The 26,949-nt window shown below is 38.5% G+C and overlaps 2 protein-coding genes across 2 annotated transcripts in view; both read right to left on the minus strand.

Annotated features, from left to right (window-relative positions):
* The window catches only part of PGGT1B (protein geranylgeranyltransferase type I subunit beta), a 38,633-nt gene extending 21,691 nt beyond the window's left edge, over positions 1-16,942 (minus strand). Inside the window, 3 exon segments of the mRNA XM_085305377.1 lie at positions 3,851-3,918; positions 11,014-11,132; positions 16,696-16,942. Of these exon segments, the coding sequence (XP_085161503.1) occupies positions 3,851-3,918; positions 11,014-11,132; positions 16,696-16,829 (321 nt within the window). The 5' untranslated portion in view covers positions 16,830-16,942.
* Positions 16,943-17,056: 114 nt separating this feature from the next.
* CCDC112 (coiled-coil domain containing 112) overlaps positions 17,057-26,949 on the minus strand; it is an 11,570-nt gene continuing 1,677 nt past the window's right edge. Inside the window, exons 2-10 of the mRNA XM_085305327.1 lie at positions 26,100-26,221; positions 24,257-24,375; positions 22,420-22,509; positions 20,983-21,058; positions 20,042-20,432; positions 18,814-19,230; positions 17,983-18,078; positions 17,365-17,483; positions 17,057-17,278 (exon numbers count right to left, since the gene is read on the minus strand). Coding sequence (XP_085161453.1) covers positions 17,248-17,278; positions 17,365-17,483; positions 17,983-18,078; positions 18,814-19,230; positions 20,042-20,432; positions 20,983-21,058; positions 22,420-22,509; positions 24,257-24,375; positions 26,100-26,221 — 1,461 coding nt within the window. The 3' untranslated portion in view covers positions 17,057-17,247. The remainder of the gene's footprint in view (positions 17,279-17,364; positions 17,484-17,982; positions 18,079-18,813; positions 19,231-20,041; positions 20,433-20,982; positions 21,059-22,419; positions 22,510-24,256; positions 24,376-26,099; positions 26,222-26,949) is intronic.

Genomic DNA, 26,949 nt, shown 5'->3' on the forward strand with positions numbered 1-26,949 from the left:
TCTGCTTCATAGACACTGCAGACCAAAGGCAGCAACAACTGATCAAACCATTAGGCCAGGCATTAAAAAAAAAAAAAAAAAAAAAAAAAAAAAGTCCTTGTTGCCATCATCTCAAACAGTGAAAGTCCTCCACGGGCCAAGGGCACAGAGGTAACCAAAACGAAGTTATTTTTAAGAATGACAGCAATTACTTCCCCAAAAATTAGCAGCAAGAAGAGTGTTAAACACGCAGATTAAGCATCCACCAGAGAGCAACGCAACCCGCTAGGTACGGAGCGGCGCGGCGCAGCAGGCAGGGGCTCGGGAGCAGAGCAGCAGGTGCCGCGGCGCTGAACCCTGCTCGGCGCGTGCCAGACCGGCCGCTGCCTGCGGGCTGCTCCCCGAGCTGACTGCCCGCGAAGGGGTGGCGGGGCGCGTGCGGGGTGCACCCGCTGCTTCCGCTCCCTCCAGAAGCGCCCGGCTGGTGCGCCGCGCTCTCCGAGGCGAGCGCATTACGGAGACGCGGGTAAGAAGCGCTCTCCTGAGCCGAACTAAACTCCTGATGCACGCATACCCTGAGAAACCCCGCTACGGGGGTACGGCCAAGTCCCGCACATCTTTTGTGATAATTACTGCTTTTAGTACACACAGGAACCAGATTAACTTGGCTGTCACCACTGGAGTAAAATAGTCCTGTTTTAGGAGAGACTCCATGATGGYCTCTATAATCTGAGCCTTCCTTTAGAGAATTAACCCTAAGGAGGCAAGATCTTTCAACACACTGAAACGCGTTACCAAGCACATTGCTACACAAAGTCAGACTTTCAAAAAGCTGTCTTCTCCCCTGGCATCAGTGTTACAAACAGGGATTATTTCAGCCTTGAGAAAATACAATGCGGTCCTGGGAACACAAAAAAAGATCCTTCTCCAGCAAAAACATGTTACTTCCAGCAGTCCTTCCAAAAAAGTGCTAGGCACTGGCTTTCAATCTAGCCCCTAAAACTGATTTGTAACAGTTTAAATTGATTAAAAAGACCTAGTTCTGCCTGAAACTGTAAGGACACTGCTAACCCCTAGTTTTAAAAGCCATTTTAAACTCTAGTAACACGAAACCTGAGCGACCACAGAATCTGGAGTAATTTCAGAAGACAGTTTTCTAATTTGAAAGTACTCATTTAAATGCGCTGATAGAAGTAGTACTTTTATCCTCCCTTTTACAATTAAGCCTGTTAGGACTTGTTAAAGCTGTGTGATGAGTGGTCAAGGTGATAGGTTTTTGCTACATTTTTGCTACCGCTTCAATGACCTGCACAGTCACTACTATCAAAAACCAAAAGCATAGTTTTTATTAAAAAAAAAAAAAAAGAAAGAGAGAGAGAGAGAGAGAGAGAGAGAGAACAAATGAAATATCCTGGTAACATTTAATAGAGTTGGGAGGGTCTAACATACCCCTTTCCTTTTTTCTATTATTTTCAAGCATCCCTAGTGACAAAAGAGATTTGGCTATCTCCAGTATGGCACTTTCTGAGTCCAAGAATGAAATCACTGTAGCAGCATGGAATAAGTAATTGCCAATGCAAATCCAAAAAGCTTATAGGCATTTTTAATTATTATTTTTAAAGATAGAGATTTAATTGATCACTTTTAAATGATGAATTAAGAAAAACAACAAGACCTTAAACATAACCCAAAGTCATTACAGCAGATTTCCAAATTCTTCCTTTGAGTCATTTCAGAATATTTTAAGGCAACACTCTGGAAATAAGTACACTTTTGTGTGTCAATAAATCAAAGTAGATCTGATACATTTAATGTAGATGCAATGATGTATTATGCAATAACGTATGATTTGATAATGTAATAATGTATTATGTATCATGCAATAACATACGATATATTACGATGCTTGAATAAGAAGTATATCCATCTGTGAATAGTTCTCTGAATATAACAACCTTGCAAGGAATTTTCACAGGTTGCATGATTCTATCCTTTGTCCTTTCTACAGTTTGGCTAACAAATTATAAGACACTGATGGGGTCCAACGAATTTCCTGAAAAGAGAATATTTATATCTGAAGCATGTACTACTGAAACTTGAGTRTTAAATTAAAACAGCAGGACATGCTATTAAGCTGTAATGATACTTTTCATTTCTTTTGGACTTTTCATCATCAAAGGGCTGTACAAAATCTCAGAACTTATGCAAAACTCATTATTCAAGCTTTATGCAATGGGGACAAGTTTCCAAAAAGCATATACTGATTTAATGTACTACATTGCATAGCACTGACCCAGATCTTTGAGGAAACGTGGCTGGTGCATTTTTATTACCTTGTTTTGGTAAGATTGTGTGTTTATTCATCGTATAACGCAGTTATACCACAAAAATAGCATTACACCTCCAACATCTTTAGGTGACTGTTATCAAAAAGATGACTACCAGCTTCGAGTAGAGTCGGTCTTTTTTTTTTTATGACCATACTGAAATTATGGTCTGCTATTTTGCATTTAAGCTTTACTTTTAATAAAGTATCCCAATAAGCCACCAGTAGAGATCCCAAATACTTTTAAGTTTTGTTTTAAGCAGACATTTTCCTTCTTTCCTTCAAGCGCAGTAGGTGGTAGGATTGCCACTAAGGTTAATTCCAATTAAAAGAGATGATGAATTCATCTTAGTACTATAACCAGAGCTCACTGCAGACACCATCTGTAGTGTAAAAAGGGATAAATACCAAAGCAAACCAAGAGGCAGATTACCTTGCCTGTCACATGTTGCTGTAGCACCTGGTGTAGAGACATACAAAATTCTCTTCACAGTTATTTTTTCCCTATTATAAAGTGTAAACTGTAACTATTAATGCTATGAATACTTGGTTGACTTGCTATGTAAAAAAGGGCAATAAGTGATTATTATTCTAGTGTAAATTAATATTCTCACAGAATACTCAGAATCCTACGGCTATGCTGTTAAAGTAAAAAATGACAAATCTGGCTGCTCTACTATCCTCATACACAAGCTAGATCAGGCGTTTTTATGCTCAGCTACAGTCATAACCATATCAGATGTCCATTCTTGCTTTCAATTTCATATCTCAATACTAATAAATAAATATCAGAATTATGCGTTACCTCTTCTCTAGAAATCAAATACTTGCAGAGAGATGTTTCATCTACTCTTCAATAGTGAATCAATCAAACTTTTCATTCTCAAACACTGCACAGAACTTTCGTATCTTTTTTCACAATCCCTCCTGCACACTGGTCCCTATTTCCATCTTCCAATGGTATCTTCTGTAGCACTAGCAGCCTTTGCTCACCTCATTTGTCCCCAGCACTAAGGGCATCCTCTTTTCCCTGTACAGACTTTAATTCTCCTCAACCTCAGTTGATTCTCCTCAACCCTGAAAAGTATCCTCATTTACTGTTTTCCACCACCAAGATGAGCAGAGTCTTGCCTATGATTGAGCGAATACAAAGTCCRATCAAACACTCCATGTTTCATCACATGAAGAGGAATATTGAAAAACAGCATGCCCTCCACCACTTAATACACAGTATTTCTGTCCTGCTCTTCCAGGACCACAGACAGTTCTTGAGCTGGAGAATTTTCCATCCCTAGTCACAGATCAGAGCAGGGGATAGTGCACTGAGAAGTCACAATTTGAACGTCACTTTCTTCACTGCCCCCTGTACACACAAGCAGGACCATTTTAGGAGTACCCTACTACAAAAGCTCTTCAAATCTTTCAGTATATCAACAGAACAAAACTTCGCCTCCCACATTTTCTACAACTCTGTAGTTAATATAACAAAAAAGACAGAAGATCATTTACTGCCTAATTGAAATTTTTTCATCACACTTAACTAACCTTGGATGGGTTGAATGGCATCCCTAAATACGAAGAGCCTCTGAATCCACAGCGATTCAAGTTTGATCCTAGAGAAGGAAAAAAGATAAGAAGTCAGCTGATTTGCTTTGCTGAAACATTCATTATAAACTGCAATTCTCTAGCCAAGATCAAGATCTGTTAGTTCAGCACCACTCACAGTACAACCAGAATTTGCATGTACGTTCCTTTCAGTATGTTCCCTACCTCAGATTGTTAGCATTCTGAATAGGAAAAACAATCAAACAACCTGGATCCTGGTATAATGAGAAAGCAAGAGATTATCATATTTGGTGGAAATACGTTGTTCATACCAGCACAGAACTTTCTTCCCCGTTCTTAATAAATAAATAAAATGAGAGAGAGAGATGGAGAGAGAGACTGATTGATTGATTATTTTCCTGGAAAAGTGCCCAGCATTAAGAAATTTTTTTTCTATCTAGCTTTCTGTCTAGTAATACCATCTGTTCCTAAGCAGAATTGTTTTAAGATGCTTTGCAGTATATACAAGGACAAACAAACTATCTGTAGTTTTAAGCCAGTACTGATTTAATGTGATACTGTCAGAATGAAATAGTTAAAATAATACGACATTTTTTAATGGAGCCATTTCCCTCTCTCACTCAAAACACAGGAACAAGAACATGTTACTAATCAGACATTTCTTCCAAAGATTCAGATGTGATTTTTTTTTTAAGATGTGTCACAGTATCTCAGGATGTATTTAGAGGAGCATGTACCACATTCTGTCTAGCACTAATTATAAGTTTCCAGGGCTCAAGTCTGCTTCTGCACTGCAAAAGCTCAACTGCTTCACTTCCCAGCCTCCAAAGGTAAAAGAACTCTAATTCACTCATTTTCTCTCCATTTTCATCTCCTTTTTAATTCCTTTTTCTTTTTTCATCTTCAGCCTTGAATCTAAAAAGCTTCGTGGAGGTTAAGAAAATTTGCACCAGGTTAAGTGAACAGCAATAGTTATAATACCAAAAACCCTAAAAAGAAATCACTGTGCAATGTATGTCAAAACTATCAATACTGATGTAATTCAGCTACACAGTTAACCTCTAGCTTAAAACACATTCTGCAGATACGCAACATTAATTTAGAAACTTGTATCAGTCTAAATACTTCAACGCTGGTAAAGTGCACAAATTTTTCTAACAGGCCAGTCTTTGGATCTAATCTCCATGGACTGAACTAAAGAAAAAAAAAAAAAAAAAAAAAAAAAAAAAAAACTCGTTCTGGATAAGTCATTACATTACATTGTTCTTGAATTGTATTCTGTATTATAAGATACCTAATTTTGTTGCTTTCTCTGAAAAAAAAAAAAAAAAAAAAAAAAAGAACAAAAAAAACCCCACCACACCTGCAATTCCCACTTCTCAAACTTTTATCCCCCCAAAATTTAATGACTCTATAGGTGTAACAAAGGTCAGTTCAGCATACACTGGAAGTTAGCGTGCTATAGCAACAATGAGAAATAAGAAAGAACATCTGGATTTGTAGATAAAAAAAAAAAAAAATTAACTGCTATATTTCGTTGTAACCTGTATCTTTTCAGCAAAGAAAGTTGTCTGTTAGTTGCTGGAGTAAAGACCTTACTTTTTGTGTTGCAACAGACTGTGGAAAGCACAATAAAGATTAGGCTTAAGCAGTTCCTTAAGAACCCTGCCAACAAAGCTTCATAAATTGAAACATGATATAACATGAATGAACTAGTGAAAAGAAAAAAGCAAAATCAGAAGTCCTATTTCTTAAATACCAATTTTCCTAACCAACATTATGAAAAAGGATTGTTTTCAGAAAAAAAATGAGTGTCAAACAGGCTAATATAAGCTACAAAATACATCTCTAAAAGGGAAAAACGCGGAAATCCTTCACCTAGAAAACAGTCATGTCTACTGGTGCATAGCTACTGTCGCATAATCTTCAGAGAGATGTAAAATTTCTTCTCTCCCGCATAAAAGAACTTCACTGTTAATGTCCGTGTAAAAGTTGTTTCCTTGAGCCTCAGGATTACAAGTGAATTGCTAACCTGACAGTTGCAATTCTTAACTTTAAAAATAGAACGTGGAGCTGGTAAAGGAAGTGCTAAGCAGGAAGTGGAAACAGCTCATTTCTAGCTATTCGATTCTGGTCTTTTTTTTTTTTTTTTCCTTTTAAAGCTTCCTATAAGTACAAGTCCAACTCTAAAGGGGAAATATTTATTTAATGAAAAAGCCCTGTCTTTCAGTTTATGTGCATCATCTCACTTGCTGACAAGTTGGTTTTACTATTTTATCTTATGTAATAGTTTAGCAGTGCTAATCAAACTCTTGCCTACTTTGCTGAGCTGCAAACAGCCAGTAATGATCAGATGTACCATTAAAAAAAAATCAAGTAAATTCCAGAAACATATCTTAATTAAAAGGATAATAATCAGAATTAATGTCCCATGTAAAAAATTGCTGAAGTGACAACTTCAATACCTACAGAATCAGTTGAAGCATCAAGTATAAATGTGGTTATGAAATGGTACCACCTAGCGTTCACTTTCAGTTAAGCATCTGTAATCACTTTCTGAATGAACTCAAAAAATAGCAATAAGTAGTAAAAGTTTCATCAATCACTGTATGATTGTTTCAAGCAGAACAAAGAACACCCGGAAAAATCTGTCATATTTGAAAACAGAATTAAATAAATTTGACCTGTTTCCCAAAGTAAGAGACTCCACCAAGAGACACCAAAGCTGAGACTTTACCTTGAAGAARGGCATATTACATGCGTAGGCCAGACAGTCCTTAAGCTTTATACTAGAGCTCTGGATGATGATCACAGGAGGTTTATCTAAAGAGCATTTTTGTTACAGAAAGAACATTTTTGTTACGTGACTTYGATGGGAAGAGTAGTAACTTTTACTACTACTTCTTTCCCTTCAGGGTACCTATGTATTGCTCTGGCTTCTAGGCTTTTCTTATTTTACATATGCTATTAAAAGCTTAAAATACAAGAAGAAGTCATAGCTTTAACACAGGTTGACATAGTTGGCATATCCAGATAAACATGAGCAATTCTTACCGAAATGAGGCCAAAAAATAATTATTCTTATAAACCAAAGCACCGGAACGTGCACAACAAGCATTGTTACCAATCTAAATTCAAACTTTGGCAGAACAAAGCTTTAGGTCCCTGGTGCAAAACATTGATTTTCCAAGCAGCTGGGGATTCGAGACCCTGGGGACTCGAATCAGAAAATGAAAGATGTCTCAGCTTTACTTGGGGTGCAGTTTGTTAGTACAGCAAAGCCAGTGAAAGATCCTGCTGTCAAAGTACGTAATCTCTCTCCCTCTCCCCCACTGTGCTCTGGCACTTGTATCCCCCAGCCAAGTCAGGTCACCGGGGCAATAGAAAGCTAACCTTTCTGATACATAAATAAATACATGCTTTTCTGCCAGTTAAATAAGCCAAACAGCAGGGTCAAACAGCAGCAGTGTTGCTGTAGGGGAGGATGGCAGACGTATATGACCAACGAACCAGCCTCCATTTTCTGTCTATAATTAGATTACTTCAGTTTAGTGCTCTGAATTCATAATCTTTCAAAAGCAATGAACCGGTTTTAAACCTGACCTGCAAGTAACAACTGGGATACATCTCCCTCACATTGTTAAGAGTTGCACTTCAAAACAGTTACAATAATTTTGAAATTCTGTCTAGGAGCTGCTTTAAGAGAGGGTAAACAGCAAAGTTATGACATGATAAGAACCAGAAGAACAAACAATTGAGGCAAGATCCTTTTTCTAATTTCATATTTGGAAAAAAACACACGTCTTTAGCTCTAAACTGTCATTTCTGATAAGATTTGTAAAAGAATACAGCCTCTTCCCCTGCAGAAGGAAGAGAAAAAGAGGGTTTTTCAAGCTTTCAACCTCCTKTAAAAGGAAAAACAGTGAGGTCTTACTACAAGAAACACACACAAAAAAAAACAATCACGTGCTATTAGCTGTGCAACTAAGCAGAGCATTTACTGAACAGGAAGGAAAAGTAGCAATGGTCAAATGCTATGGAAGTTAAAGCCAAACTAATTTGTAGAAGTTAGAGAAGACATAGTCTTTTCAAATAGGCACAAGATGCCAATGAGACTAAGCATCTAGCAAACACTGTTAGGTGTGAGAGCGAGCATCAGCTGGCATGTGTGACATGGCTATTCTCTCTCTCTAATTACAACCTGTATGGAGTCAGTCTCCCAAACACTTCACCTGAAATCAATTATGGTATCTAAAGCATATTACTTTTTAAATCTCTCATGTTTCATAGCTAAAACCACAGAAGAATTCAGTCTATCCTGATGGACCTCAATCTTCAGCTTCCTTTAGTGTATTTCATTCATGATCATATACTGTAATTTTGCTTTCTTACTCAGCTAGAACAAGATCTCACCATTTTGCTTTTGTGAACTTCAGTTTCACATAAAAATTTCAAAGGCTACAAACCTTTCAAATGTCGGTTACACTAGCACATTCCATACTGGTACATACAACCACACTACTTACTACTATCACAGCATATTTTTAGAGTATAACAAGTATTCTAAACACTGAAGTCTGAATTTTCTATCAAGTTCTACAATTTCCTACTATAATAGTTATTGGTAAAAGTAAACTGAAATTAAGTTTGTAGCGTATTGATTGTTCTGTCTCCTGGAAACCCACTGTAAGATAGYAGTAGTTCTCAAAATAATCTGAACTTGCCACCTTAAAAAAGTGCCTTAAGTAAAATCAAGTGAAGTACTACTGATACAGAAGCTTTGGAAAGAGAAATATTAACAGCAGAGGATTTTTCTCTCCCTCCCCCAACAATCCCCCCCCYCTCCTTTTAGGGGTTAGTTCAGTGACTCAATCAAAAAAAGCAAAAAGAACCAAGAAGTTCTAAAAATGTATTTCAAAGTAAAATATAAGTTCATTGGTTTTCAATGCTAGAGCTAAAAATAATGAAGACTAACATTAAGTGCAATGCTGTTACTGAAAGCAAGATTATTGGAATTTCATTATTCCAGAAACCACACAAGTGTTATAATTTAAACACTTAAATATCAAATTTTCTCAGAAAGAAGTTATCAGCATGCATGTCAAAGAAGCTGCAACAGATTATTACTTTAAAGYAAAGTAAACTCAGATTTTTTTTCTCAGAATCATTCTGATGCATCAAGCTAGCAAGTATTCCCTTTAACTAGAGATGTACAATCATCTTGAAACCAAAGGCCTCAGGTCTACTATAGTTTAACTACTACTTCGGGCATGGCAAAAGATGGAGTCAGAGCTCTACTAATGRCAGGCTGTCAACAAACATCTCACGTATTAAAAAACAGAGAGTCAGGACATTTTATTGAAACCAGACATTACAGGAGGTTCTGAATATTTAGTCATCCAGCATCTATTTTGTTGCTGTTAGGATCATTTACATTTTAATCGTCTATTGACCACCAGATAAAGTAAAAATGGCACCCCCTGCAAAAGTATTCCCACATGATGGGATGAGATTCCAGGGGAAGGGAACAAAAAGAGCTTGTCCTAACTGTGCCCTGGATCTTTAGCTCCCACACCTGCAAGCTGAGACTGACACTGCCCTCCCTTAACAATGGGACTCTCCCCCAAGTATTGGCTAGGTGGTGGTGGGGGGGACACAGCTTACAGAGAATTTCAGCATACCGTCAAAAGCAAACAAACAACAATGCCTGTTCTAATCCCTCTTCTTGTAAAGTTGATGGTTCTATTAGAATACACTCCCAAGACAGGGATAGAGATCACAAAGTACGCATCTCCTGAAAACAAAGAACGTACACATGGAAAGCTTTCCTAATGCTAAGGGACAGGAACCTTCTCTTAATTAAGAGAACTGTAGAAGTAGTTATATGATATAAACCCATTAATTTTCGATAACCAAAAAAAAAAAAAAAAAAAAAAAAAAAAAAAAAAAAAAAAATCTATTAAGATCTATTAAGAGCTAATGCCTAGCATAGATCTGAAGGTTTGCAAGTTGCCAAAGAAAGAAATGGATTCTTTTTACTACCATAAAAGTCAAGCATCAGCAATCTTGACTTTTACACATTCACTTCATAAAAACACTTTTACTTCCTAAAATTGCTTTTAGGAAAGAGACCTAATTTGTGGTATATGATTAGCTATTATAAGGAAATACATGATTCTATTTCTGCAGCCATCCAACGTTAAAAGCACTTCCCACTTTCATGATTTTATAGACACGCACCTACAATTACTTCTTCTCTGAAGACCAGTCTGGAGCTACTCCACACCAGCATTTAACATGCCAGTACCTCATGTCAGAGCTGCCTTACCTGCATCTCCCTCCCTTCCACTCCCTCTGCTGCTACTAGCCACTCACCTGAGCTGTCACAGAAAATCACAGTACAGGCAAGCCCACAGAAATGGCGCTTCCCTTGGCTTCTGCTAAGCCACCTGGAGGGGGCCACTTCTTTTGAGCTCCCTCCCTAAACTGCATCTATTATGCACACTCCAATCTGAAAACAGCTGGAACAGAGCAACAGTATTACTCCCTTCTAAAAATATTAGGCAAATTTAACCATCACAGATCCAAAGAATAGATTTTTCATTTTAAAGCGGGAACTGTGTTTATCCCTTTTGCTTCTTCATCTTACCCCTCCTTTTTTAAAAAGCTGTTTCATATAGCTACACCTGTGCTCACAGTTCCTGGCATAGCTGTAATTAGAGGAAGTCAATATAAGCATTGTAAGTCTATTAACGATCATGTGGCATAGGTATTTCTTTTMGAAACAGGGAAAAAACTTCTCTGAGAAGGTTTCTGAAGGCAGGACTTAAGTAGTATTGAAGTAGAGGTCCCTTTCAACCTCAACCATTCTATAAGTATATTWTATCGTCTTATCTTGAAAGTCTTTTCATAGCTTCAACTTAAATATATAAAAAGCAAAACTTATCACTTCTTCTAGACTTACTTCTTTAGAGGGATCTAGTTCTAGGAACTAGACATACTGCTATCTGAAATTATCATGACAGCACCTCAGGAGGGTCAAGCTTGTATTTTATAAAAAACAAGAGCCATACACTATTCCCCAGGTGAAAAGCAAAAGTAAAGATGTTAATATCAATAAAAAAAACTAAAAACTCACTCACTGTCTTCTGTGGGAAGGACCTGCAGGGAATAAATCCATTCTATTATATCATCTTTGTTCACCACATCTAAGGAATCCAACATATCCAGACCAGAGAGCGCGAAAAATGCAATTGTCAACCTAAAAGAAAAAGATAAGACTTACACTTCCCACCATAAATATCATGGGGAGATTAACAAACGGTTGCTGAAACACAAACATCTGTGAATTCTAAGCTTGCAGAGTGGAACACCACATTGAGTCTAGCTCAGAAAATATTAAATTTATCTACTGGACAAAATTATATTCTTTATACTTTAAACATTTCTTTGTCTCGCCAAGACTCTTCATATAAGCCATGCCTTCTTTTATACGGTAATGAGATGCCAATTCAGATGTTAGCCTATGGGCCTGCTTACCTGAAAAAAACACTACAAGGTAAACTACGTTATTAAGTTACTAACTTATAAACTAATTCTGTGATGAATTCTTACAGGAACAATCTTATAACTATGCAGTAAGTGCAAGGTAACCCTGAACTGAAGTCAGCTGCCTCTCATTGTTTCCTAAACACAATTTCAGATGCTTAAAAGTTAGGTGTTGAATGGCAAGACTTCCTTTGTAACCAACAAATGTAGACATAAACACACAGGATGACATWCTACATAGAGGTACTTATTTCTTGTTCTTGATTACAAAGGAGCTTCAGTGACTAACTTAATTAAACKTCTAAAATTAAGCAAGCCAAATCCAAGAATCCAATACAGGAAATGAAGTCAGCAGTAGCCAGCATGCTGAAGTTCCTTCCTGCTTCCAAAGCTCTTCTCCTTCCCTAAATTTGCGCTATTGTAACTGTTTATAGGGCTATACTGCAAATCAGTCCTCTTAGCTGGGAGGTTTTGTCTTTAACTCAGATCATTTCAATGATCTGGTTTATAGTACAGCCCCTCAAATAATTGCGACGTGCACTGAAAAAGCACCAATACCACAGTGCTAGGACAGGAAGTTGAGATAGCTTGCTATCAGGGAAAACGTTTGTGCAGTGGTAACTTGGAAGGTCTGAGTCAGATTAAAGTTAGATGGATTTACATTYTAGCACCCACAGTTGTATCTGCCTACTTTCTGAAAGTTCTTGCTCTCGTTTTATCAGCTGACAAGCTGATCTTGAAACAGCTGCTGAAYGGGCAGAAACTACAGCTTAGCATGCTAAGGAAACCCAAAAGTCAGTGCCAGCTTTCCTTATAAGACTCAGTTATAATGAGCAGTTACCTCACTGCTGAGCCACCCTAAGCATAAGAAGTAGGAACTTCTGAAGAAGATCAGGACAGAAACCTCTGTATCTGCATCAGGGCTGCAAACACCATGGCCAGCTTAAAATACACCTTAGAAGTATTCTGCAGCGACTGATGGTGCAAGAGCCAAATGATGGTGCAGCAAACACTCATCTCAAATACAGCGTCACACTCCACAAAGCACGACATTCCTATGAGTGTGCTGACCTGCTGTTATAATAATCATTTGGCCTGAGATTCACAAGCCATTTTTTAAGCCAACAAGTTCTGCTTCACAACTGRTATCACCTAGAATTACATACCACAGGCAGTGACCACAATTCATTTGAAGCAGTAACCACAATTCATTCTTAAGCTGAATTATTTGATTTTATGCTATCCTTTAACTAGATCCTAGGTTTATGCACTTTTCTTTTTGACCATTCTCACAAAGTACTTTAGCTTATAATCTTCTTGGATATTGAATACTATTGATCCCTCTTTCAAAAACAACAAAAAAACCCACTGTACGCAACTGTAAGGTCCTTGCCAAAAATTTCAAACACAGAATAGCATCTCTCTCCACTGGTGCAAGTATCCCTGGCCAAAAAAGAGTAAACTTTTTTCTGTAATCATCGAATTCTAAGATATGTCTCTCTACTATTATTATTACAAACAAATCTTTTAYTACAGAGAATCAGAAAAAGTATGCTGCACACAAAAGTTATTTCTACATAGAACAAAAATATCACTTAAGCAGACTGTSTGCTTCAAAATCGTCTTTAATGCAAGCTTAGCACTTCAAGGCTTMCATCAGCTTTTGCCACTGATCATATCTATGTAACCCAAAATCAGACTGTGGACAATAACTCACTATTTTGAGCAAAATTATTATTTTTAAACTTCATAAGGAATAAAGGTTAAAAGACAGTTCAACTGTAGTATTTTTTTTAAGGCTGCACGTGTTTCCGATTTTCAAAAACACAAAGTTTGACAATCTTTGACTACAAATATTTGAAGGCAGTTTTGCACTATGTTACCTAGCTAAGCTACTTTCCAAGAGGCACAAATGTTATGCAATTTCAGCACTAGGCACTGCAGCACACCAGGCCCTGAAATRCAAGACTGTATGTACAAAAGATAAAATAATATACCTGACCTACCCTCAAAAATATTCACGTCAGATAAATGAATGCAGAAATTAGTTGCATGCATGTCTAAGCTTCAGTTTACCTAATCAGAATTGATTCTGTGTTTACAGGAGCGTTTAGGAACTGACTGTACATAGACTGCTGGAATTCACATACGATGGGCAAGAATATCCCACATTGCTGAACACAGTGCCTACATACTTCATTTTACTTCACATGCTGTCCTGTCCCACTGAGCATTAACGGAATAAAGACAACTGCTACCAGTACCTTAGCTAACACTGCATGAAATTAAAAAGCTTTACATAGAACAATTTACCTCCAGAGCACCCSTTTTCTGATACAACCCTCAAATCTGGCATCACTATTGCTGTACCTTTKCTTCATGCCTTCTACTACTACTTTAGTTACTGTACGTGTATTAATTTAGCAAGTTGCACATCAAAGGTTGAAGATGAAATCTGTTTTGTTACTTAACCTGCTAAAAAAAAAAAATCCCTGTTTTAAGTGCCTCACAAATATAAGCAAAGAAAGACATTTCTGGTGACAGATTCTGAGCCCTTGGTTTTCAGATTGCAGTTTCTCAGAAAAATTCCAAAACCTTTTGAAGTGACTGACTTGAGGTTCTGAACAAGCATGATACAAAGAGCATCATGAAATTCCTCAATCTGAAAGACTTCAGAGACCAGGAGAGGTGCATTCTCCCACCAAACCTCATGGTATTGACCAAGCATGTACAAGAGTTTACAGACCAGATCACTGAAAAACTACTGATGTTGCATGCAGTAGCTACAGATTAAAATAACTACGAGGTCCTTAGATCAGTTATTTTAGTAAAGAACATGAAATCAAATTTCTTCAGTCTTCCACCAATTCCTTTAGTGTATGACAAATCACAGTCTAAGAGCAGACCAGCACTGTACCAAAAGAAAATTTTATCCTCTATCACCTTGTCCCATGACAACCAATGCAGCTGTTCCTGCTGCAGTGTGATAAACCAAAACCAATCTTACTTTTTTTWAAAAAAAAGTAAGTTGCTCTTTAATTTAGTTGACTTCYCCACTCTGGTTTACCACACAAACACAAGAACAAGGGAGACAAGAATAAAAGGGTAACAGTGTTTCTTTCTGCAACAATGTCAACACTGGAAATTTGCTGCTTGGTGACCTTGAACTTGTCAAAAAGGCTGCTTACTACACTCACAGTCAAACGCTGCTGTGATGTTATCRCCTGCTAAGAATTTGTTGACAGATGGATACATACACCTGCAGACCACTGATTTAAAAGATAACAATATATTTAAATTGAAGAATACCTGTATTAGTAAAGATGTCATGACTTATGAAAAATACATGCTGAATTTAGATGATTTTTATTCTAATTGAAGGTTTAAACTTGAATATGCTGATTAGCCAGAAGTTAGAGTCCTGAAATAGTTTCAGCCAGTTCCAATTTTCAGAAAACTTAAAAGAGTTTTTTCAGCGCTGCACAGTCATTATACAAACACATATTGGGCACTGGTTATTTAAGGTATCATGGCTACTTTGACTGCACATCAAATTCAAGGTCCATCAGGCCACCGGTTTCTAGAAGAGATCTGAAAACAATTAGCATTACACTATTAACGCAAGTGTAATGCTAATAAAATTGGGGATGATGCCAAGTAAACTATAGCCTCTATTTTAGCTCAGTGGCAAACCAGGACAGCTTGACAATGTAAGCCACAGAACAGAAATGTCTAGGCTAGCCCAGGCCTTTGGAGATCACTCAGTTGCATCTTTTGTTGAAAGCAGTGCCATAGATACGATTAGCCAGGGCCCTGTTGAACAGTCTGATTTTTTTTCCTTTTTTCCCTCCAAGAGAAGGATGCTCCATCATTTCTCTAGGCAACTTATTCCAGTGTTTAACTACTCTTACAGTGAAGAATACTGTTCTTATATACAATGAATCTCCTCTGACAGAACTCATGCCTGCTGCCTCTTGCACCATCACCACGCTCCTTTGTGAAGTGAGCTCCTCCACCTTTTTTTCTAACCAGCTTTTAGGTACTGGAAGACTGTCATTAKATCCTCCCTGAGCCTTCTGTTCTCTTTAGGCTTTCTTCAAATGTCCATTTTTCCAACTCTTTTTATCATCTTGGTGGCTCTTCTCTGCTGAAYTCTTCAATTTTTCAGTGTCTCTGTTGAGCAAGGGGACCAAAACCAAACACAGTATTCTAAGTATGGCATAACAAATGCTTAAATGGAGCAGGCTAATCACATCCCTTGATCTGCTGACTATAGTTTCGCTGAAACAGCTCAGGATATACTTTGCCTTCGTTGCTCTAAGTCCTGTAAATGTTAAGCTTGGATAACCAAATTAATTTTACTTGTAATCAGGCTTGGTATTTTGGTCTAGAGATCAGAGAGGATCTCTGTTACTCACCACCTAAACAAGCATAAATGTAGTAAGATAACAGGACTGGAAAAATCTTCTTGAAACTTTTCAAAGTATTGAAAAATAATCAAAATACACGATAAAAGTCATTGTACTTTTTCCACAATATGACTCCCAAGAGACTACAAAAAAAATTTTAAGAAGTTGATGGCTTTATTACTTGAATAAAATATTGAATGCTTTACATCTCTCCAAGTTTTTCCTCACATGCAACTTTGCAAACACAGTATTGCTTGTCTTGTGCATCAGAAATAACTTATTACCTCATGRGAYGACATTAAGAATCTGAATTAAACGYATTCTGAAGCCATTACATGGACAAGTGTCCTCCTATTTTAAGGGAACGCATATATTTCACTATCACAATTAATATGCTTTAATACTTATTCAAGCTAATGAAGATTTACATAATTTCAGTTACATAGCTGAGTCTTCTGCATGTTGACTTTGGGATACAGAGCGCTTAAGTCACTTATTTTAAAATCGGCTTTCTAGGTAGATTAAAAGGGTGAGGCATGGGACTGAAAAKAGATTAGCAGGATCAACAAGTGGGTGTCCCTCCCGTGGGTATCGAGGAGTTTAACTGCGCACAGAGGAAACCCCTAGGCAACCGCGCGTTTGCTGAGAGCGGCCTGCGGGCAGAAACGCCCCCCCGCCCCCCCGGCAGAGAGCGCTCACCGCGACCCGCCGCGCCGGCGGGGCCGCCCCCGCGGGAGCTGCCGCAGGCTGGCCCTCTCCGGGAGGCACTCCCCGGCAGCGGCCCCGCGCCTCGCCGAGGCGGCGGCGGGCGGAGGCAGCGGGGCGCCCCTGCCGCCCGCCCGCAGCGCCCGGAGCCCGGCCCGCTACCTGCTGGTCTCCAGGGAGGAGTAGCGCTCGGGCAGGATCTGGAGGCAGCGCTGGAAGAAGCGCACATGCCGCTCCCGCAGGAAGTCCAGCCGCTCCGTCTCCCCCGGGCCCAGCGCCGACGGCTCCGCCGCCATCTTGCCGCCGCCCGCGCCCGGCGCGCACGAGGCGCGTCACTGGCGGGCGGTGACGCAGCGGCTGCGCGAGGGGGCGGGGCCGGCCGCGCCCCGCCCCCCCCCCGCCCCCGGCGGGGCGGGGCGGGGCGGGGCGGGGCGGGCACGTCCGCGAGGGCGGGGCTCTGCTCCCTGGCCCTCGGGGCGCCCACAGCGCTCCGAGAGCGGGCAGGGAACGCGAGGAAACCTGCTCACACGGAAGCGCTTTTAATGCAGTGACATATATGGCATGATGGAAACACTGCTCGCACTCGCACTAGCTCAACGCTCACAAAACACAAACATGATATTTCTTTGCGTCCGGCGCGTTTGCGGTAAGAGCCTGAAGACGGTCGGCCACAAGGAAACGATCATCCTGTAAAAACGGTGGGCAGATGCTCATCTACAACCCTTGTCTCCAGGCTGGGATAGCTCTGAAATGCACAACCAGATAAATAGCTCAAATTAAAGAAAAAGGGAAGAGAAAGAAGTGACGCGCATTCATTGTTCTTCTCCTTACCTATGAGGAATATGCAAGAGTGGTTCTGAACCCGTTGGTCCGATCTCTTTTGTGCGTTCCTCCCAGACCTTGGTAGGCCTGTACAACCTGGAGGGGTCTCTGGCTGCATGAATTTCAACCTTACAGTGAAATGAACAAAGAACAAATAACCAGTCTCCTTCATAAATCTCAGAATGAATCCTACAAACCAATTACATCTTCAGCATGTAGATAGATGCAAGAAAAATATAAAATAAACCCATCTAATGAGGAGGACACTTTTGCCCACACTGCCACAGGACATGTTAGAAACTTTTATTCCATGCAATATTAAGTTATTCCAGTAAATTAGAAAGTTAGATTCTGAGAACCCAGACAAGGTCCAGAAAATATTTCTGGACGCCAGCCTACATAGTCCACTAATGTTAGCAAACCATCTTCAAAAAATAAGCTGCAGGCAACAAGTTACCTGTAATAATTATTGCTCAGAGACAGAAAAATTCTCCAAGTCTGAGGTGTATGCAGCTCAATAGTTTAAACAATTCTTTTTCTTGCTTTGCTCTGAAAAGTAACTATTTTTACTTATCTAAATAGCCAATAACAGAAAAAAGTTCTAAAATAATGTTACTAGAGTGCTACCTTCTCTCTTAACTTTGCCAATCTCTTTTCTTTTTCTCGTTTTTCCTCTTCTTTAGCTTGTTTTTCATGAATCTTTTGTTCAAGTTTACGGAGATCCTGAAAAAATATATTAAGATGAAATGCAAACTTATTTTGGAAAAATAAAACAAATTGTATTAAAATATGCACACGGCCTTTTCACAGAATTAGATTTTACTTTTTCTTTTGTAATTCTTTTGTGCCAGTACAGAATTCAGTTATGCTAGATGGCTACTTACTAAATTTTGTTCTCTGCAATTGCATAGTAAAGAAAAAAAAACAGATTCTAGTAGTTAACCACCCTTTGTAAAATGAAAGTTAACAGAAACGCTGACAATAATACTGGTTCTACTATAATGAAATTTACAGTGAACTGGGATCTAATTTACAACTACAAGAACCTGCAATACCTTCAATCTATTCTTTTTATTACTTACACATCTGCATACAGCAATCAGGTCTGCTAACGTTTTCTTTAGCACGGAGAGTAATTTGTACTCTTTGAATGGTCCTAAAGTGTTTTTCCCAAACTGTAATCACACTCAAGCACAGAAAAATGTCTCTACATTTAGAATGAAATATAGGTTTGAATAAACCTGTAGAACTTAGACTTTGAGAGAAAGTAACTGCTTTATCTAGAATAAAGATTCACACTTTTTCCTGGACTTAGACAAAATTATTCATAGTGAATCTAAAATAGATTTAAATGAGTAAAACTAGGGTATTACGGATTTTAAAACTCATCAGATTATATTATAGGAGGAAGTAGATAAATTTAAACACAAATACATAAATGGAAAGGCAGTCACTCACTCGCTCTTGAAACTTAGTAATTTCTTCTGCAGCAATTTTCTTCCTTTCCTCCCTTTCAGCTTCCTCTTTTTTCTCCTTCTCAAGCTTTTCAAGTTCCTCCTTTTCTTTCTTCAACAAGGTATACCTTTCCAACAGTAACTTAACATGGCATTGGCGCTGGCGTTCTTTCTGTTGCTTTTTCTCCTTCTCTTCTTCTAGTTTTAGCTGCGATGCTTGTTCCATAGCAAAAGCTATTGCTTTCTGTTTTTTCCATTCTTCAATTGCTACTTGTTGTCTTTTCCTTTCTTCTCCTGCCTTTTGCTTCTGAGCTTCTTCACGTTGAAAACACTCTTTTCTAAGTATTTTTTCTGATTTCTCTTTTTCCTTCAAGATTCCTTCTTTTTCTTGATGCTGTTTTTTTTTCCACTTCTTAATTGACTGCATGAAAACACCGGAAAAAAAATAAGATCTCCACAAAAGTCTTATACATTCATGTTGATTTAGTCTGTCACAAGTAACAGATAGCAGATGAAAACATATGCACTGAGAATACGAGCTGAAGATAGGAATTCAGGGTCTCTTTATGCAACGTCTTAAGGCAAAATAGCACCTCTATCTGCTTTCTCCCAGGGCAGGTTTAAGACTTGCTATCTAAAATCATTTAAGTTATACCATTTATAATACCTTAGAACTGTTGTGAATGTCAGTGTGAAATGCTTTTCTCGATGCAAACATATTTCAGATCTTTTTTCTTCAAATTAATAATTTCACATATTATCTTCTTAACAATTCAATGTTTATGTCAGTGTATCTTTTATTATGGCAGAGCTCAAAGCTCTCTCAAGGCTCATAGCTCTTCAAGGAATCAATTCTCTAAGCCAATATGGGGCAGGTGTATTGCTTACAGGTATAGCAGGACACCCACAGTTAGAGGATGTAACAAGAACCTCAATGCGAGGTGAGACTGCTTACTGCACCTAACTCGTCAGAAAACTGCTATCAAAGCCATTTATAATACACTCCACCAATACACAGGGCACTTCAGCATGTTGTTAGATCCACATTTGTTAATCTCTCTTTAAGACAAATATTTACTGGCATGGTAAGGATGCTAAAGACTTCATCAACTACTACTAGAGAAATCTACCTTGCACTACCACCAGAGAGGCAAATACAAAAATAAGAAGTCTGTATTTTTTAAGTAAGTATCTTTTCTTAAAGTTACAAAAGTCCTAGAAAGTTATCTTACCTCTTTTTTTCTTTCTTGTAAAACTAGAAATTCTCTATACCATTTATCATGCTGTTCAACATCTTCCTTTGTTCTTCCAGAGAGATACTCAAGGGCTTCATCCAAGTAGGATGCTCTTCCTTTGCATTTTGTCCATGCTTTCAGAAAATGTTGATGATCATAATCATCCCAGCCTCCTTGCCGCCCTCCCGTTCGCTGAAGAAATCTTTCAAACTCTACTACTTCTTCAGGCAGATGATTTTGCAGTGTTTTATTAACTGAGACCCCAGCTGATGGTAATCTCAAAGCCTTTTCTGTTGTTGAGTTACCTAATGCCCATAGTTCCACCTTTTTCTCAAAGGTGCTGAGTTCATTGATGGTAGTTTTTTCCTCCTTCAAAAGCTGTTCATATCTAAAAAGAAAACAAACATTGGAATGGAACCAAAGAAATCTAGCATTCATTGTTCACTGAAACTAAATTTTGGAATTGTTCAATTCCACACAGAAGCTATTTCTAAAAGATTATGAATAGAAATGGCATAACAGATAACAGTGTAGCTGTAATGATCCCATAATAAAGTAATACACAATCAGAATTAAGTTACCTTTTTAATGGAAGCACATATTTATGGCACGGAAGCAACTAATTTAATCCCCTCCTGACAGCAGGAGGCAGAAAGGGGAAAAAAAAATTCCAAACACCCCTTCCCAAAAGGATCATTCTCTGAACAGCCTTTTCATAGGCAAATGATTGTTAGATTGGATCACTCTAGTACTATGTAAACAACCTCTCACAAAGGTTGTTTATTGGGATTCTAATCTTGATAGTTTAAGCTTTCATTTACGTACCACAGAAACCACTAGAGAGTTTACATGATACAACATTAATGCAAAGTTTTCATTGTATAACTACTTTAAGTCATATTAAAGCATTTTTTCAGCTGAAACATGTATAAACATACATTTGTCTCTGTTCCTCTTTAAAAGCATTGATTGCATTTTCAACTTCTTCCATCATTTCCCTGAGCTTGTCAACAACTGAAAAGGAAGAAAAAAGAGCATAATACTTAAGAAGTTTAAAGTCTTTACCAGCAATTCAGCACTACGCAGAAACAGACACTTACAGAGAATTCTGGGAAGCATGTGCAAAAAAGGCTGCATTTCCATCTCAAACGAATTCTTGAAAAGAAGATTCTCTTCTATTGAGAAGGTGCAAATTCACAGTGATTTAGCTAAAATTCTCCCCTCTCCCCAAATGTTTATTTCAATTAAACAAGTAATTTCTATGTAAGCTTCAATTGATTCACAGGAGTGATGGTAAGGTTAAGCCTTAACTTAAACTAAAGGGTTGCCACCTTTGTTTTATGCAACAGTGCAATTACAGTAACTTAAGAAGCTCATTCAAATCTTTGGTTTACACCATGTTGTACCAGACCAATTTAACCTACAGCTCCCTACTTTCAATGAAGCTGAGCCTGCAATAGAACATACAAGTTAGATTTTGTATACAGTCCTGTTAGCATGCTTGAGTCTCAATTTGGGAAAGTCTAGTAGAACAGCTGTCTAGGAAGGCCTATTTTGCAACTGTACAAAACTGGTCTAGAATCCGAACGGTTTAAACCAGCACAACTTCCCCATGGACACAAATTGAACATGTAAGTTTAACTAACTTGGCTTTAAAACAAAAAGCAAGCAAACAAACAAAAAAGCTAAACTGATACTACTGTATCATCTAAAACTCTTAGTTCAGTTTCCATGCCTTGTTAGTTCTTGGTATCTTGCTGACACCTTAAGAAAGAAGACAATGTGGTTTTTTTTATAATATAGGCACTGAAAAAATGAAATTAGGTGTGTTAGACGTAAAGCCCTCAGCTAACAGAAGTTCAATGTGAGCTGCATACACAATATCAGAGCACTGCAGGAGAATGGTTCTTTCAATGTGTATTTTCCAAGAGTTTCAAGACATGTAACTGAACAAGCTGTTTAAGCATTTTCCACAGAATTATTTCAATTTGCACTTCAAGCCATCTAGATGGTTAGAAACTAATTCCCAGTAGACCCTGCTCTGTGACCTCTTATCAGATGACAAGGGAACTACATCTACACTTCATTAAAATACTAGTTTTATTTTACATAGGAAAAAGACTGGCATTTAGAAGACACTCGACTCTCAACAGCCTGAACAAGCAAACTGACACTGGCTCCAAGACAAAATAAGCTGCTCTGCTTCCACAGAGAAGTGCAAGAGCCTTTATCCTTTCTTACACTCCTTCCTTCTTACATCTTCTTCCCAGATTCCTAGAAAAGCAGACAGACTTCTACAGGAGAAGCACAAGCACAGTTATCCAAGAAAATTGTCTTTAAAGGAAAATGTTCTTAAATCTGCCAGCAAGACTTACATTCTGGTGTAGGCTTCACATCTTTTAATTGTCGCTGAAGTCTCTTCACATTATTATGTATTTTTGATAGCTTCTGTAAGATTTTAGTTTCTGTTAAAGAAAATAAGAAGCTAGCTGATAGTTCAAAACATTTCTTTGTGCATTAAATTCAATAAAACAAACACAATCAAAGGTCCAAAATAAATTGAGGATTTCATCTAAGCAGGATTAAAAATTCTGTTTGATCTTATGAAACTGCTGCAATACTAAGTACTTTAATGTGACATGCATCTCCCAGCACAGGGTCAACAGAGATTTAAACTGTAATAGCTCATACTTCTAAAGAGGTCAACAGGAGAGTCATATCTAGGTTAATTTAGTTTTCTCAAATCTTTTTACCAGGTAACTGGAGTTTGGAGAACAGTACTGCCTATGCAGAAGACAACTCCAGAATTTTTAGGGACTCTGACTTAGGCTTCAAAACACTGAACAACAGAGAGAAAAAACTTGGCAAGCACATTGAATTTACTGTTTCAATTACATTTACATATTTGTTGTGTTCACTAAAGCAGAAAACATGTTTTCCGGAGAGCCAAGGAACTGCATGCACTGGTCTGATTTGTCACTACTTGCTTCCTCAAGAGTCTATAAATTCAAAAGTACTGAAGTCTTGGATATACCTAAGTTACTGAGGAATCTGGGGACTGCATGTCCTTTCCTAAAAGGATTGGTTTTAAGGAATGGATAAGAGAGAGCCTGGAGCTAAATGTAACAGAGTGCAGCTAAGACCTGACCCTATTAGTTCCTGCTGAGACCACAGAAACATTAAGAGCACATAAATCATGCTCAGAGACCCTAACGTAGTAGCATAGTAAATAACAAGCTTGGAGGATCTAGTATACACCCTCAAAGACCCTACTCTAACACTCTTTCACACCTTACATTTAGTGACTTCTATCTCTCGTCTTTGTCCTCTTTATCATTTTGTAACGTTGTCTCCAACCCTACTTCCATACTCCCTCCTTATCCCTAGAAAACGTTCTGAACTTCTTGGCTCAGCATCCCTTGGAAATATTTACACGTCATAAGACTTGTAAGATGTAGAGGGTATGACAGGTATCTTCAACCCTCCCCCCCCCCCCATTAAAACACATACACATTTGTAAGGTAAGTGTATTTTTAGTTATTTCTCCAGGTCTTTCCCATTCTTCAATTTATTTTGTTTTATCTTCTGCATCAGAGGCATGGTATGATTTATCTGAATGCCCTTTAAAGAATTAAAGGACTGTGACTAGAGAGTAACATTTATTTTCCCTTAAGGATTTAATTAGTCCTGAAGAAGAACAGATACAATAGAAGACTCTGCATACCAACTCAAAGTACCATTTAGACTATGTACGACCATTATCCAAGAAGCTGAAAAAACACGACTACAAAACTTCAGTGTTTAAAAGCCTATCTATATTCAGCAGTCAGCGTAGGAAAAACTTATTTGTGAGAAGGATATATGTATTGTACCTTGGCTAGACTATATTGTATTTTGCTACACATATACAAAAATGTTTCTAAGTCTCCAAAATAATAACTTTCATTGAAGTTTTGTAAAGGTGGTGTCTGCTATATTCAAGATTAAAAGAAAACGGTTAATAACACAGAAGGCCCAAGATACTTGCGTGTCTTAATTTTGCAAGTGAATTGTGGAAATCTCCTTTATAAGCAGTACTTACACTGAAATTCCACACTTTTATCAGAATTCACCTCCCAGCTGTACTAATCCCTCTCTATACTACACATTAATAAACCAGTTAAGCAAACAACTGTAGAGGGAAAAAACACAAAGAGAATAAAAAACACTTACTTTCAGCTTTCCTATTGATGGTCATTTTATGTTCCAGTTCTTCTAGTACACTGTATTCTACATGTTTATTCTTCCTGCTGTAAAGATGTCCATTTTTATCTTTTTCTATAGCTGCAAGCCTGGAAAAAAAATTGCAACACTGAGAAATACACAAACACTCAGCAAAGCCCTCAAATTTCTCCAAGTTAACATTCAGTTGATGCTGTGTCAGCAAGACTCTTTTAGATTCTATACAAGTCATTAGTTTGCTCCTATAGTTGTTTCCAGTGAAAACCTGTGTGCAGTTAGAAGACCAAACACCAAAGTATCCCAAGCACCTTGAACGAGGGAAAGGCATTAACACATAAATTATCTTCCTGACAGGCAGTAGTTTACACACTGAAAGAGCCTGAAATCTTATTTGTATGCTTACTATGAGAGAATTTTACAAGAATTTTCACCAGAAAGCACACAAAGGAGACGGGCTGTATTAATGCAGTTGCATACATAGATGGAGCCCCAACACAGGCAAACAAGTACGGTCAACGTTACACTCTCAGTAATACTTCAACAAAAGAGTCAAATGCAAGTTCACTAGTGTTAATTTAGGATACTGTAATTGCTATCTTTGCTACTGACAATCCTTTATAATAGAGACCTATAGGTGACTTTTGCTTCTTTACTAAGGTCAGAAACTTTAAAATTTGACTCAGAGTAAGATTTGGTTTGCCTTGTGCAAGGCAGTGTAATAAGGCCATTGGAAAAGGGCTGTAGATGCTGCAGTTTTGAGCATATCTGTGTAATCCAGTGCCACCTTGTTAGAGATCATGGCAGTACGATACATGGTACTCAGAGATTAGGTAGGATTCCCTGTGTTAAACAGTAGTGCTGACAACCTAAGAAACCCCTCACAGCAATAGCATGAGTTCTGCAGTAGACTATTACTACTTTAATGTTCAAACCACTAGATGATGCAGAGATGCCTTCATATCTCAGGTTGAAATGTTTTGCTGTCCCAGAACTGAGTACCAAATCTCAAGAGCACAACAATTACAGAAGAACAAGCTGCTCTGGTTAAACTGCTACCTGTATCCAGACTGCCCAGTTTAAAACTACTTAGGATTCTCTACATGACCCAGCAGCCACATTTAAGCCATAACCCAGGCTCCACAATAACCAAGTAGGAGCTGATTGAGTCAGACAGTGTAAAACATTGCTGTGAGAGTTGTGTCCCAGTTCATTCAGGATTCATAACTACAAACCTTCCCTTGAGCCTGGCGGCTGTCAGCTCTTTCTCATCTGTGTGAGAAAAAACTCCTCTGTCCTTTGAATCAACAGATTAGTTATTACAGCACTTTTTCAAGACGTGGGGAGACGCATTCAAATCATTTCTATGCCTGAGCTGACTTGAACCCCCATTAACCAAGGTAACACTTTAGATATTCTAGGTGAAATGCTCTCAGTCTTCTCCATGAAAGCTGTTGTAACACTACTGCAGTTTCTCTTTTGTTGACCTAGATCTTAAGGGTTTAAGGTCCTTAGAAAGGTTAAGCACAGCTGAAGAGGAAAAYTGAAAATTCAATTATGCCACAAGCACCTTCACTTCTGTGCATCTACTTGAGCAATAGCACAGCAAATAACAAGACTGACCAACTCCAGATGTTGGTGGTTTGAAGAACAGGCCATTTTAGAACTCCTAAGTCTATTCTGAACTAGTATCACGACCACAATAATCCTCTGGACTCCAGAAAATGAAATCTTAACATAGTCTAAAAGTTTCATTACTATGAATTCTTACCTTTAACCTTGAGTTATTTCTAGAACAGCATGAAAAATATACTTAGAAGGAAGTGTTCCAACTTACTGGGTTTTTAGTTTTTCTGCTGTTCGTATAAATTCAACCTTCTTAGCTTGTTCAGCTTTCACCTTCCAATTCTGAAGCTGAAACTGTCGACCAGCACCTGCAGTGCTGAAACAGCTGTCATTCTGTACATAACAAAGTAAAATAATATTAAAAAACAATATTTTGTTTTCAAATATTCATTGATCATTTTTAAGCAGTCAGCAATGCAGTGCAGAGGTAACTACTAACAGCATTACTTCAGGTGTACAGTGGCATAATTCAAATATTTTAAAGTCGCACAGCTATAAAACTTGACTGATGACATGGTGATCTGATGACTGTATATAAAACCTATTTTTCAACAAAGAAACAGAAAAAAGGCAGCATCAGATTGCTTTAACAGAGGTTGCTCACCGGTGAACCACAGTATAAACCAAACCTAAATGCTTTGCCTCTTCTGGCAATTAGTATGGAAAGATTAAGAGGAAACCAAGCTCCTGACGGTAAGCACATAACCTACACTAGGCAGACTACCCCCTAATTCATCTTGTTCAAGGAAAGGACCAGCTTATCTCCCGCAATCCTGAAACCTGAAGCTTAAAATCCCACCCGCACTGTTTGCGGCAACTCTGGACATCCACAATGTAATTAACCCTAGGATTACTGACAAGTAAGGGCTGTGGGACCGCACGTTCAGCCCACGAAGCCGCTATTTTGAGATCATCCTGGCAGACGGCGGTGCCGCGTCGCTCTTCCTTACACGATGCTCCGCACGGTTGTTCACCCCCTTCTCGACCGCGCCGCGGGCCGGCGCCGGCGCCTCGCTCTGAGCGACGCAGCCCCGCGCCTCCCGGGCCGCGCTCCCCCGGCC

This window comes from Rhea americana, unplaced genomic scaffold (genome assembly GCF_003343005.1).
Source record: "Rhea americana isolate MKP2758 unplaced genomic scaffold, rheAme1 scaffold_22, whole genome shotgun sequence".
In the NCBI taxonomy this organism is placed as follows: domain Eukaryota; kingdom Metazoa; phylum Chordata; class Aves; order Rheiformes; family Rheidae; genus Rhea; species Rhea americana.